Source organism: Paroedura picta, chromosome 1 (genome assembly GCF_049243985.1).
Source record: "Paroedura picta isolate Pp20150507F chromosome 1, Ppicta_v3.0, whole genome shotgun sequence".
Classification (NCBI taxonomy): Eukaryota; Metazoa; Chordata; class Lepidosauria; order Squamata; family Gekkonidae; genus Paroedura; species Paroedura picta.
The window spans coordinates 141,318,905-141,333,803 of record NC_135369.1 but is presented as its reverse complement, the minus strand read 5'-3'; the positions used below and the strand labels follow the sequence as shown (position 1 = coordinate 141,333,803).

Sequence of the window (14,899 nt, the reverse complement as noted above, 5' to 3'; positions counted from 1 at the left end):
GCTTCTTTCAAATGTTTTGCTTGCAATCTTATTTGTGTGATAAGTTGTCTGTAAAATATTTTAATTTGCTTGGCTGAACACAATCCTTTTTTCTCATCCCAAATGATAGACATTCCTCGCTGTTATCAACCAAGTATTCCCTGCAGAGGAAGACAGCAAGAAGGATGTGGAAGATAACTGTAAGTCAAAAGATATAAAATTGGGTTTGGGATTTATATTTTCAAATCTCTGATTTTTGCAAAATATACATAGGGTCAATGGAGACAATATAGCCTTTGCCACACAAGGACCCATTATGCACGGGGGTTTTAGCGCACATTCGGGGTGGAATGGCGGCGACTAAAATCACGGATAACGCACAGAGCCGGCTGCAACCGGCTGCAGCTTCGGTGCATGCCGCCGAAAAAGCCGTGTCAGTGAAACGCGGAAGAAAGCGCAGCTTCCGGGTGAGCGGGGCGCAACCAGAAGCGGCGCCCGGATCGGCGCGTGCATAATCGGTTACTCTGGGTTTTGCCGCCGTCGCGCCCCGCCCCGTGCATAACCGGTATGCGTCGCGTCTTCCCCCTCCGCGTTTTCCATGTGACCCGAAATCGCCGTTTTGGCGGCCGTGCATAATGGGCCATAGAGATTTCAGGAGAGATCAAGAACTGGCAATGGGTCTCACTTGTTTGCTTTGCTTACTTGCTTACACCTGAACATTCAGATAGGATTTATCTCAGGAGGACTGTATTCCCCTGAACATGGAATGCAGACTTTGCATAAAGCGGTGTCTGACCTGCTCCCAGTATCATTGGATGCAGGGATTGCAGGGCGGGGGGGGGGGGTACTGCACGGGGAAGTCTGCAGTCTTAGTTTGAAAAATGATGCATTTCTCATCCCATATTTTAGTTCAGCCAAAGAGCTCCCCTCCATAAGGAGGCTATTGCAAGCTATTGGCAAGCTCAACCAATTAAAAACTTGAGAATCTGAATCTGTCAAGAATTTTGACCTAGTTAAAATGTGAGACTCTATACAAACCAACTCCAGCAAATAACAATAACACTTGAAACTGACAGAATTTCACCTAAATTAGCCTGGCAAGCCAATATCAAGTCTCAGGAGACACTGAAACACAAGGGGTGGGGGGAATCAGTCAGACATTGGAGCCTGCAAATCTCTGCTCTAAATATGCAAAGTTAATTATTAATATTTATGGAATTTTTCAGGATCCATTTTTTGGGATCCTGAAAAATCTTGGATAGATTTGGGAGACCTGATTATATCTAGAAAATACCAATCAGGTATTTTTGAATATATTTTGTTTGGTTGTATCAGAGTACACATCTGAAATATTGAGCTATTAGATAGGTAATAGTCAAGCTTGCAGGAAAAACTGGAAGATTTATTGTCCTGGGATCTCTGGGAGAAAAATAACAGATTCATTTTACTCTATTTAATTGGACTACTACTTGGAACAGAAGAGAGTCTGCTGAGGAAGTTGTTTTGAGCATTGTGCTTTGATGTTAAAGTAGAACAAGCTGGGGACTCACAGAAAACTTACAAATGGTACAGGTTTTTAATCAAACTGCTATGAGCCCTCCTGAGACTGCTTGGAGAAAAGTGGCCTGTAAGTCAAAACAGAAATAAATAACCTCACAGGGGACAAAAATCAGATGCCTCCATATGGTTCCCCACTTCTCTTTTCAGGCTTTCAGGTTTTCTCTCCCCCACTCCCAATATTCCCCCCCCCCTTATTGCACTTTTTTTCTTTGTAGGCTTTTATCAACATATCTATCCCATTTTTATCCCTCTATCCCATCATTTTCATTTCTCATTTTTCTCTCCAGTCTCCTCTCCAGATTTTTCCATTCCTTTTTCTTTAGAACCTCCCCTCAAGGTTTGTTTTCCCTTTCTTTAGCCTTTTCTCCACACAATTCTAGTTTCCCTTTCCTTTCCATCTCCTGTTGTTCTCTTGCTACCTTTTTTTCGGGTCTCCATTCTTGCACTTTGTACAGTCTTCAGTGTTCTAGCCGTTACTTTGCTTTGTCCTACTCATTACTTCATGTTCCCATCCCATCCACTGTTGACCGGTTTGTTTAGGCTGAGACTCAAGTGCATGGGTTGCTAGCTGATTCCCCAGTGATGACTGTGATCTTGTGAGATCTCTGATTCTCTGATTTGGGAATATTTCAAACCTCTCCCCCCCATTAGGGATGTCAAATCTTCCTATTGGCTTAGCTGATCCTCAGGCTGGTTTTGCATGCAACCCTGTTTAAATGCTATTTTTAAAAAATCTACCTGGTAATTCCCAGGATTTCTTTTGGGAATTCCATCTCCCCTCCCTTCCTGGTTCTGACCATTCCTTTGGAATGCTGAAATATACCTGAAAAATACCAAATAAGGATTTTTCAGGTATATTTTTAGCTAGGGTGGATCCAGATGCACACCCCTACTGCTATTCCCCCCAATCTGTCATTTTATTATTTTAATTGTTTTTCTGCAAATTAGTGGGGGTTGCCCATTCTTAGTATTTGGTCTTATTATGTAGCTTTATTGACTTGTGGTTTGTGGCCATGGTCCTGGTTATTACTAGCAGCATCCAATGAAGCTGATTCCCTAGCATTACTCTATCTTTGCTTTGCCTCTGCCTATTCTTCCAACATTCAAACAATAGTTTGCTTTTTTCAGGTATATGTTTCAAATCAAATCTTAAGTATCCCTGTTTACTTCTGTTTAGCTTCTATTTTAGACACAAATGTGTACCTGTATGCACTGCTTTGAAAATTATAGTGGCAGTAGCAGTATCGGCAACTTGTTAATAAGATTCACTGAGGTTTCACAAGTGAACCTTGCTAGTCTGTCTGATTTATCATGGTCTACAGATGTACTATGGTGTCTTTCTTTCAAGTTTTAGAAGTAGTTTTGTGGTTTCATTGCTAAAACTCAGGTGGAAATGTTTATGTTTCTATTGTAGGTTCTTTAATGTATTTAAATGAAGCTACACTCCTACATAATATAAAAGTTCGGTACAGCAAAGACAGAATTTATGTAAGTACTGTGTTAGTTTGTAAAATATAGATGGGATGTGGAATTGTGAAGCATCATAAATGTACGTGGAGATCTGTTTTGGGTTTCTGTTTTGTGTGTGTGTTTTGCTGTAGCATATTACATTATAGTCCATTTCATCCCAAATTTATTTGAACTAGTTTAAGTCACTGATGTGTGTTTTTATGTGTGTACTACATGCATGCAAAATATCTCTCTAATACTGATGTGTGTAGGCAAATGGCTTTGACAGTTCAGCCACAGTAATATCCAGGCTGGATGTCTTTCTCTTCTTTGAGCAAACTAAGCACATGCCGTCTCCAACACCTTCTAGCTCAGATGACTGTCTTAATCTTTTATGTAGCTATCAGATTGCCTGATTGTATGTAATGAATTCTGACTAAATTACACTTAGTCCTTGCCATCTGCTCTGGCAAATGACAGCTGTGAAATAGAAGGAAGAAAGTTTTTAAAAGAGTGGTAGAAACTGATATGCAATTATGTTGAAACGCTCACCCCCCCCCCCTTTGCCACCCCCAATGTTGATGCAGTTTCTAAATCCTGGTTTGTTTTCAATGAGTCATTCATTTTCAGGCTTTAAATTGATACAGTGAGGTTTTAATAAACCTTCAAAAACAGGTTCTTAATTGTTCGGCACAGTTTTGATAGCTGCACTTGTTAAAGATAACCGAATTGGAAAGGGTACTTTAGATTCTTGCAGGTTTTAGACTTGAGGTGGTGCATGGACTTTGTGGGGTAATAGGCAGATGTGATGCAAAGTTAATTGTTTATCTCACTGCAGTGTGATCGTGCAAATTTCATCTACTGTTTCTTTTCGCCCCCCCCCCCCCCAGACATACGTCGCCAACATCCTGATAGCAGTAAATCCTTACTTTGACATACCGAAACTTTATTCTTCAGATGCTATTAAAAAATACCAAGGTCGGTCGCTTGGGACATTACCACCTCATGTCTATGCTATCGGTAAGTGGCATGCTACTGATCTCTGCCATCTGGAAAAACTGTGTCTTGGTATTGGAAATTCAGTTGCATAAAGGAGGATGCCTTTCCTAAAAGCAGGGGACATAAATTGAATAAAACTTCATCATCATGGGGAATGGAGGGAGCCACTTCATCAGACGTGTAGTTTACTACTCTACTTGATCTCCTACCCAGAGGAATTCGGTGACCAAAAACCCACTCCACTGGGAATACCATAGCAGTCGCTTCCACTCCTGGCAAGGATCATCCCCCCCTTCCCCCAGCCACATAACAATCCTGCATGGTAGGCAGACAAGTGGGCCAGCAAAACTGGCTTCCAGCCCAAATCACTTGAGGCAAGCTGTGGGGAAAGTAGGCAACTGAGGGTAGTATTACCTGGCAGCACTGGCTATTAGAAGTCCACCAGTGCTAGAAGCATCAAATTGACTGGCTGGATCAGTGGGAGAGATGCATGCATGTCTGAAGATTCAGAGCTATATGGGGGTTAAAGGTGAGGAACTTGCTGTCTGGGTGCTGCTGCTAACTGGGAATTCTAGAAAACCAAGTGTTGGATAACCAAGCTTTTACTGTAATAGTTTTCTAACAGAGCTCTGCAATATTGCCTTGCTGTTTCTAGCAGTGTTCTAAAAGTAATACCTAAATCACTCTTGTTTTCTAGCAGTCCTTGCCAGCGCATCGTCAGAACTCTTTCTGTTGTTTCTTGACCATCATGGCATTGTTTATTGTACTGCATGTTTATTTCTTCAGGCAGCCAAGAAGTTTTTCTGAATAATTTAATAGAAAAGGTTTTTGTTTCGTTACTTCAAATGATGCTTATATAAGCATATTACATAGTGTTTGAAAAGCTAATGAAAACATTGATCTGCATTATGCTCCTCCAAATCCATTTTAATCATCTCTTACATGTTTCCCTCAGCTGATAAAGCATTTCGTGACATGAAAGTGCTCAAGATGAGTCAGTCAATCATTGTGTCTGGAGAGTCGGGAGCTGGCAAGACAGAAAATACTAAGTTTGTTTTACGGTTTGTATCCTCTCATTGAAAATATTTCCTCTGAATAGAATATAGTGATTATTTAATCTCTTTTCAAACCGACTTTCATAATGAGTACAATTCAAAATCCATAACAATTTATGAAACCTTACCTAGTATGCAGTTCAAAGAGTTGTGCATAGGCTTTGATGTACGTAGGGTCCTCTGTAAGCTTAGGAGTTTCCTGAGGAATTCTTTGGGGAGGAATCCTAAACATTTATTGGCTTCTCTCATTGTGTTAGGGCATACTTCATGTATTGCAGTTTCCTCCAGAAAGAAGGTACATGGTTTCATCTCAACTTTACAGCATTTATGTGAGATTGGTTGGCCTGAGAAATAATGACTGCACAGGACACCAAAGATGACTAAGAAGTTGGTTCTTATATGCTGCTTTTCTCTAGCAGAAGTAGTCTCAAAGCAGCTTACAATTGCCTTCCCTTTTCTCTCCCAACAACAGACACCCTGTTGATAGCCCGACAGCCTAATTAGGGTTCTTTTCCCAGCCCCAATTAATCACACTGAGAGAAAAACCTTTTAAAGAAATATAGACACAGGGGAGTTCCCAAATCTATGCAGCAAACAATAGGATTACATAGTATTAAATTCCCTTCCTTTGGAGGCTGGGAAATATAATGCCCTTGCAGGATGAGCCAATAGCCTTGGGTCTCTACCTCACCACTCCACCTCCCAGGAATACCCTACCGTCATTACACTGGCCTTCCAGGAACTGCTAACAGGTCCACAAACTTCTCTCATGCTCTTCCTCCCAACCTCCTATTGTTTACATAGGCAGTAGTGATACACACTTCTTCCATTTCTCTAGCCTTGAGATAGGGATAGTTTGACTCCAGCTATAACATGAACTTTGGTTTTGTGAGAGAGTTTATCAAAAACTACATTCCAGAGAGGAACAGGCCTTTTTTCTGCCTGGTAAGAACCAAAGACTTGAACCAGTATGTAGAATTATAACCAATCCCTAATAACTGTATGATCAATCAGAAGGTTACAATCATTATCTTTGCCACCATGCCATCACTGTGAGGTGGGTGAGGCTGAGAGAGCCCTGATATTACTGCTTGGTCAGAACAGCATTATCAGTGCTGTGGTGAGCCCAAGGTCACCCAGCTGGCTGCATGTGGAGGAGTGGGGAATTAAACCCAGCTTGCCAGATTAGAAGCCACTGCTCTTCACCACTACACCAACTGGGTGTAGTCTATGGCATGAGTAGCATGAGTTTCTGTAGTTTATGACCAGGATTGTAGTTACTATACTACTCTGGCTGTCCATGTACCAACTAAAGAAACAGTCAATCAAAATTCCTGCATTTGAGATTCTTTTTGGAGGAGAACACTGTTTTAAATTCCAAGTGTCAAATCTGAGCCTTTATATCAAGCCTCCAACATGGCCTTATACCAGTGACAGTAGCATGGAGGCCACATGTGACTTCAACATACCAACCTTGGCTCTTCTGAGCACTGCTTCCCAATGTGACATCTGCTCTGTGTTTCTGAAAAGTGTGCAAGTTCGTTGCATGGCCGGGCTGCTTGTGGACAAGTTGTTTGCACTTTGAAATAGAGACTGATGGAGGGATTGGAGTATGGGTTAGCTGCAGGCCTCCCTGAGCTGCAAGGGCTGTGCTAGAAAGGGAAGTAAAGTGCCTCTCCTCTTTAGCAGTCCCACTGCTGGAAAAAGAGCAAACTAGCCCTGAAGAAGAGAGTAAAACCATCATCAACATCAAAGCCACCCGGGAAGCAAACTAATTGGCCATGATGGGATGATGATGGTGTACTCCTCCTGTGTTCACCTGCTTACTCTCCATCAGCCTTCCCCCTCCCCATCAGATTTCCCACATTTCTCACTTTTTAGTCTCAGTTGCTGTGTGTCATGTGGTGGGTAGGACAAGAATACAAAGAAGGAAGCCTCTCCCCTCACTTCAGGTACATGAAGACAGGCTAGAATTCAGCAGCTGTAGAGCAAAACAACCCTATGTGTGTTGAGGTACTCAAATAATTAAAAAGCTTATAGTTAAATATTTAATAGAAACAGTTTGTTTATTGTATATAAATGGGTTTTTCCACATGTTGTTTTGTTAGCCGTGAGCTGGTATGGCATGGGTTTTCTTTGGCTCCCTCTAGTGCTCACTTCGATCTTTCTTAGCTATTTCTCCCTATTTTTTAATTTGTTAATTTTTAATAACCAGCTTTTGTCTTTTAAAGTGTTCTTTAAAAACTCAGAGAAATAGCAAAGAAAGATTGAAATGACCAATAGAGGTAGCAAAGCAGGTGCAAAAAAGCAACTGAAACCCTCACACCAATGCAGTATGGGCACACAACTGATAGAAATAACACATGTGGGAATACCCAGGGTTTGTTTAGTGAACCAAGCATACACCAGCCATGGGGCATTTTTTTGGTCAGTGGTAACTGTGAATGTGACACTTTGTCAGCCACAGGATGAGTAATACTTCCTTAGATGGTCTGACCTTTTAATCTGTCTAAATGTGCATAGATTTGTACTTTATTTAGAAAATGTCTTTTTTAGGTCCCCAGGGTACATGTTTGAGGGTGCTTACGAAATAAAACATTATAAAACAAAACAATATAGAAATTGCTAATTTTTAACAATTTGTCAGCTTATTTGTATGTATGTGTGCGCACACATTCCTGCTCCTTGTATTGCATGCACAGAATTATGATGTTGAAATGCCTTCCCTTTTAGGCAAAGCAGTGTCTAGGAAAAGCAGTAGCTGTAAAATATGACAGGATGTATATATTTATATATATTTTACAGGTATTTGACTGAATCCTATGGTAGTGGGCAAGATATTGATGACCGAATTGTAGAAGGTACTGTGTTGTACGAATCCAATAAAGTCTTTCTTTCTTTCTTTCTTTCTTTCTTTCTTTCTTTCTTTCTTTCTTTCTTTCTTTCTTTCTTTCTTTCTTTCTTTCTTTCTTTCTTTCTTTCTTTCTTTCTTTCTTTCTTACATACATACATACATACATACATACATACATACATACATATGGTAAAGGTAAAGGTAAAGGTAAAGGTAAAGGTAAAGGTATCTCCTGTGCAAGCACCAGGTCATGCCTGACCCTTGGGGTGACGCCCTCTAGCGTTTTTATGGCAGACTCAATACAGGGTGGTTTGCCAGTGCCTTCCCCAGTCATTACTGTTTACCCCCCAGCAAGCTGGGTACATACTTGGGTTTATATCCTGCCTCTCACAACTTTTGTCGCCTCAAGGCGTCTAACAATTAAAACCATAAACATTTGCTCCATTAAACCCCATTAAACAGTAACAATACATATAGTTACCTACAAAATGATCTTTATATTTTATACTTTTTAAAACAACTTATGAGGTAGATGTGAGTCATTCAATAGACATGAAGAACTTGTTTCATATAAATGCTGCGGAAACAAAACCCCTCTGTACAGTAAATGGCCGACCCCAGTGCCAGGAGGCAACCTCAGGTGCAGGCCTCAGTCTCTTCCTGGTGTTGGCACTCCGGAGTAACTGGCTGGCCACTATGTGAGGTAAGATGCTGGAGGAGGTAGGCCACAGGTCTGGTGCTGTTCTTATGTCTTATGAAATGTTTTCTTTTTTTAGTATTCACTCATTTAAATGGGGCATATGCTAGAGAATCCATTGGTGCACTGTGCCCAATCATCATGATCCTATCAGATCATAGCCCTATCAGATCAGATCAGATGCTGCAGTCAGATACTTACCAGTACTGTTTCAAGTGGGTAGCCGTATTGGTCTGAAGTAGCACAACAGAATCAGAATCCAGTAGCACCTTTACCAGTACTGCATTTTAAGACTCTTTCTGATTTCTAGCAGTTGATTTCAACAGTGTCATAGTATGCAAAACCAGACCAGTGCTCTTAAATCACCATGGTACTAAAATGTCCCCCTACTCTCCAAAAGAACAGGATTACGAATACATTTGGCCAATTTTTATTTTCTGGTTTTAAGACTCCTCCCCCACCCCTTGCTTTCTGGAAATGAAGTGTTTTATTGATAGCTTTCCTTTTATTTTTTCTTCAATAGCCAATCCACTTTTAGAAGCTTTTGGAAATGCAAAGACTGTTCGTAACAACAACAGTAGTCGCTTTGGAAAATTTGTAGAAATTCATTTCAATGAAAAGGTATTGTTAATTTGTTATGTAGTATACATATTGGTGCATGTGTTGTTAATTTATTTAGGTAATCTTTTCTGCATGGTACAAAACTGATCATTTTTCTAGAAATTCAGAATTACTGTTTAATACCTTGCAATTAGTGACGTGTTCTCTGTGTTGGAGAACTCATTTCCAGTACCTCTAAACCTGGAAGGAATTGCCCTGCTTTCCACAGTTACTCCAGAATGAATCTGAGTTCATTGGTGTACACCACTTGAGCCTGTTACACATGGCGCCATAGGACAATCACTCTGAACATGCTTCTTCTAAGACCAATGCATCTTGTGTTTAAGGGAATACATTCCATATCTTATTCCAAACATCTTCGAGGTTTTCCATTAAATATTGCTTCCAAGCTTTTATATAATTTGTATTGGTAGATATTGGTAGATGTCAGCTTTTCCTCTTATGTACAACATCACAAAAATCAATACATATTGTATTGGGGAAAGTTTGAAAATGTACTGGTCTTTATTCTTTCTCCAAAATTAGGGACATTTGTAAAGGGGGAAGCTAATCAAGAATTGGGGTCACAGTGTTTTCTGCTGTGGTCACACACTTGAAGTGTGGATAAAATTAAAGGATTATTTGTGGAATAGCTGCTAAGTTTTGGCTGCCAAGCCACATTTTCTAGAGAATTGATCCAGATTTTTTCTCCTTCTCTGTCGACTATTTTGACTAAAAGAGATTGGCCCTGGTTTCAACAATACTTTATCTCTTTATGATTTTCTGAACCCAAAGAAGCGAAGGGATTTCAACTGCTCTATATCCATCTTAATGTTGGTCATTAGTGTGTCTCATTAATTGTAATTTACAATTAAGGTATTTCCTTGACAAAGATAATCTGTTATCCCTAGACTGAGTAGTTATGTTAGTGGATACGATTTTTCAGAGCTTGCTTGAAAGCTAGGGATCCTGCAATTTTGTGTCTTTTGCGTTTGGGTAAAAATTTTCCAGGAAAGAAACACAAAGCTCTGTATCATCAGCAAAGAGGCTAACTTTTAATGGTGAATTTTTTCCCCAGTGATCACTCAGTTTATGCTCAAGCATAAGCTTCCACATTTACTGCTTACACTGCTGTGCTGTTCAGCAGTTTGCCTGTAACTGTTCTTACCCTATTGAACCGCTGGCAAAAGAAAAAGAAGCAAAATTGTTCCTGGCGATAGAGTAAATGAAATGCAAAAGGGTTGCAGTAGGTTCATATGTTCTTTAAGGTCTGAGACTAGGGAGGCTGAATCTAATTTCTGTCATCCTCCTCAGATGCTGCCTTGATTAGTAAACCTGTCCCCAACTCCTTTGTGTTATCTGCCGAGCACTTTGGGTTCCTCACAGTGTTTAGTCAAAGATGGTATCTTTCCTATTGCTGTACTGTATTCAGACATTGTGAACAAACTCTAGTTTGCTTGACAAGAAGCAGCTAGGGCTTGCAAGCATTTCTCTCATCATACAGAGCGCAGCAGTGGAGACCTTTGTGGTCTCCACAGTTTGTTTTGGTATCCAAAATGGGCGGGATTAACAAATATGAGTTTTCTTGTTTGTAAAGTAGCAAGAATGACTCAAAGACCTGGGTTAATATAAACTGGGACTGCAGGTATTGCTGAACAGTGGTGCTAATGGTGGAACTGAAGGATTATCAGTCTTTATACCATGTCTGGGCCTAACGGTATATAGGTGTGTATAGTGATAGCCAGACGGCAGTCTTGAATAAAGGTAAAGGTAAAGGTATCCCCTGTGCAAGCACCGAGTCATGTCTGACCCTTGGGGTGACGCCCTCTAGTGTTTTCATGGCAGACTCAATACGGGGTGGTTTGCCAGTGCCTTCCCCAGTCATTACCGTTTACCCCCTAGCAAGCTGGGTACTCATTTTACCAACCTCAGAAGGATGGAAGGCTGAGTCAACCTTGAGCCGGCTGCTGGGATTGAACTCCCAGCCTCATGGACAGACAGCTTCAGCTAGCATTTCTGTGGCCTTACCACTCTGCGCCACACAGCATTACATCTAAGTGGGCTTTTTTTGTCTGCTAGCACTTGTGAAAAAATTCTATAGCAATGTAAACTGAATGTCATTCATGCTTCTCCATCCAGTTTGTAGTGAAGAGGTCAATACAGTTGAACCTTGAACATATATACATTTTAAAGCCATAAATGGAGTTTTTCTTCTTCACAAAAGTAACTTTTGATTTTCCTTTTAGAATTCAGTGGTTGGTGGGTTTGTGTCACATTACCTGCTGGAGAAATCCAGGATCTGCGTTCAAGGCAAAGAGGAAAGGAATTATCATATATTCTACAGGCTTTGTGCTGGAGCCCCTGAAGATATAAGAGAGAAATTGTATTTAAGCTCACCAGATACTTTTAGGGTGAGTAGATCTCTCTGCCTGACCCTCCCTATTACCACCCCCTTTTTGTGCTTTTTCCAGATTGTTCTGTGCTAAATTGCTTCTTGCTCTATTAAGAGATTGGTAGAATTGAGTTTCAGGTTTATACATTTACAACTTTTCAACCAGGTTTAGGATTTATTTTGTTTCTCTCCTACCCAACTGTAACATTAGACTACAATGAAAATCTTTAAAGTCTTTAAAGACTTAATCTCATGCACTGAAAAACAGCTGAAATACATTTGAGAATTGAGCCCTAAACAAGTCAGTCTCTGAAAGCGGAAGTGGAACAAGCTTCCCCAAGAACATCCATCCATATGCAGAACTTAGGGATGATGTGAGTCTCCCATCAAAAATGGCAGCCCATTGATCATACTGACCCATGTTATGATATCTTGCTCTCCACTTTTCTCCTTATTGGATGTGAGTAGAGGAAAAAAATTAGAGAAATGGAGTAAGAATGTCGCAATCTAGATTGGTCTCACTGCCTACCCTTGAAAGAAGAACACCAATGAACACCAATGAAGACACTACCAATTGTTTGGTTATTTTTAACTGCTTTACTGATTTTAAATTGTATTGTTTTGTTTTGTATTTGCATGTTGTGAACTGCCCTGAGACAGCAGACCTGATAGGGGCAGTCTATAAATCAAACAGACGGACAGACAAGACAGACAGACAGACAGACAGACAGACAAACACTGTGCTATCATTATGTTGGGGGATGAGATACTTTTTTTTTTTTTACTGCACCTTGGAGTCTAACTACACATTCTCTTTCTTTGTTTCAATAGTATTTAAATCGTGGGTGCACTCGATACTTTGCTACCAAAGAAACAGATAAGCAAATTTTGCAGAATCGCAAAAGTCCTGAGGTAAGTTGTATATTTAATATTGATATGTCATGCTTTGCAAAGCAGTTATGTTTCGTCTAGCGTAATCACGGCATCTAAAATCTGGTTCACAAGTAGTTGTGAACTACTAAAATCTGAACACAAGTAGTTGAGGAGCATTTTGAAAACTGGCATCAGCCATCCAGTAGGTATGCACAGCTCTGCGTGTACATGAGGAGGCATGTATTCACTGGTAGTAGACAAAGATATCTCGAGGGAGGCCAGTTTTCTGAGCTGTGCCTCTGTTCAGAGAACCCAACTTAACTTACCTGTTTTCATCTATATATCTAAACAGTAGCTGGAATTGTTTGCCTAGAATGAAACATTGCGTTGGATTTTTGTTTGGCTTGATAATTACAGAAGCAGAATAATAAACTTTATGATGTTACTTGCATCTGTTAGTTTTTCAATGATATTTAACTAAATTAAGTTTACATATAGAAATCAATTAGTGCAGTAATGACTGCGCGGGATGGATGTCTCATTCCTGACTGATCCCCTCCCCACTGCCAATGTGTATGCACCATTGTGGTTTGTGCTGTAACCCTGTGTGTATAGTGCCCATAGGGCACCAGCAGTTCACTCAAGTAGAGCCTTTATCCAAGTACCACCAAATGGTAAACCCTGCCCTCACCCCCAAAGCATGACTGTGTTGTGAGATAGAAACTGGTCTGAATTTGGTGGGTTTAGCTTCCAATGCTAACAGTACAGTGTCTGGCTTGGTAGTGATATACTGATGTAGCTTAAAGTTGGCCTATATAAACAGATGTTAATTGTTGTGGTACTGTGCAATTTCACATGGGTTCTGCATGTGTGCAAGATCAACTGTGAAGAGGTTTTTTTGAAGTTCAGGAAAGCAGAAGGTGCTTCCTTCCCCCGCTCTCATGCTAAATTCTTGTGTTTTTCGGTGTGGAAAGCAGAAGGCAGCGACACCTTTCCTCAGGTCTCTGTCTGCAATTTCTCAGAGAAGTTGTCTTTCCCTGAAGCTCCTTGTCTTGAGGAAGGTAAAATACTTGTACATTTAGTCTTCCACTGAGGAGCTTTGATCTTCTTCTGGACTTTATTTTTCTCCTTTTCCTGAGGAAAACAGGACACAAATAATTAATAATTAAAAAACAGAAAAAAAAAAAACAAATGGCCTCTGAATATCGCCTGGGAAGGTCTACTTAAAACACGTACATCTTGCGGGACAAAAAAAGTCTTAACTTAGATGAGGACACACTTTTCTTTCTCTGGCTTGGTGAGAAGCCACAATGTCTCCAGGTGTTCAACTCGATACTGTAGTTTAGCCCAAGCATCATTGAGGAAGAGAAAAAAACAGCGGCAACAATGAAGGTGATGCCAGGCTAGTTCTGGTGGGAAAACAGCTTCAAAAATTCTATCAAGCTTGGAATTTATCAGCCACCATCAAGTTGACTGAGGCATATCTTCATGTACCCATAAAGGTCTGGGACAGAGAGTATCTGAGATTCACCTTCAGTCAAAAACACTTCCAATACAGGGTCATGCCATTTTGCTTGGTATCAGCTCCCCAGAGATTCACAAAACTAATCATCTCACTTCCTAATCAACTAGCAGAACAGCCAACTAACACCTGCCCAAGTCATCATGCATCAATTATAGGTTCTATCTAGAAAAGTGTTTCTTCCGCTATATAGAATGGAGAAGATTGTCCAGATGGCGAAACAGGTTTGCTCTGTGAAATCAGTGGATTTGGTTTTCCAGCCTGCTGAAATCATCAGTTTAACTTGCATGGGAATTTCCACTATTGCCCAGTATGCTAACCCAGGGTCCCATCTGTCACCCAGACCCAGCTTGTCTTCGTCTGACAGGATAGAGACTGAATGACAAGTGCTGATAGTACAGGGTTTCTCTGATCTGGTCATTCAGACCATGATGGTGGCCAGGAGAAGCCCTGTTTCAAGAATTTGCAACTTTCTTGGAAGACTCATGTCAGATGGTGCAACTAGACAGACTAGAGCTTCCTCAAGTATCATCCTTCCTACAGGATGGAGTCTCTCAGGTCCAAGAACAAGCACTCTCCATTGTCAGGTAGCTGCTCTGAGCACATACTTTCATCAGTTAGTGGTGCACCATGCTCCAGGTACCCAGTGGTGAAGAGATTTCTGAAGGGAGTTAGTTTATCTCAGCCCCCTACAATGCACAGGTTTTCTTCTTGGAGATTTCATCTCATTTTTCAGATTCTAACCAGTCCTCCATTTGAGCCTTTGAGGGAGGTTTCCCTGATGTTCCTAACCCTGAAGGTACTTTCACATCAGCATGACAGGTGTCAGAAGTGGGCCTGTTCTCAGCCCAGCAGAGTAGACTGCTGGGCCGTTTCTGGCATTGGAGGTGCGAGGGACAACAGAGTGTGATGTCACATC

At 40.8% G+C, this 14,899-nt stretch overlaps 1 protein-coding gene across 6 annotated transcripts in view; it reads left to right on the top strand.

Annotated features, from left to right (window-relative positions):
- The window catches only part of MYO6 (myosin VI), a 139,652-nt gene that overhangs the window by 51,176 nt on the left and 73,577 nt on the right, over window positions 1-14,899 (top strand). For all 6 annotated transcript variants that reach the window (XR_013225953.1, XM_077306360.1, XM_077306353.1 and 3 more), the window contains exons 3-10: window positions 110-179; window positions 2,954-3,027; window positions 3,879-4,008; window positions 4,943-5,048; window positions 7,848-7,903; window positions 9,117-9,214; window positions 11,440-11,604; window positions 12,417-12,497. Coding sequence is in view for 5 of the 6 variants with exons in the window: in XM_077306360.1 (XP_077162475.1) it covers window positions 110-179; window positions 2,954-3,027; window positions 3,879-4,008; window positions 4,943-5,048; window positions 7,848-7,903; window positions 9,117-9,214; window positions 11,440-11,604; window positions 12,417-12,497 (780 nt within the window). In the remaining variant the exon portion in view is untranslated. The remainder of the gene's footprint in view (window positions 1-109; window positions 180-2,953; window positions 3,028-3,878; window positions 4,009-4,942; window positions 5,049-7,847; window positions 7,904-9,116; window positions 9,215-11,439; window positions 11,605-12,416; window positions 12,498-14,899) is intronic.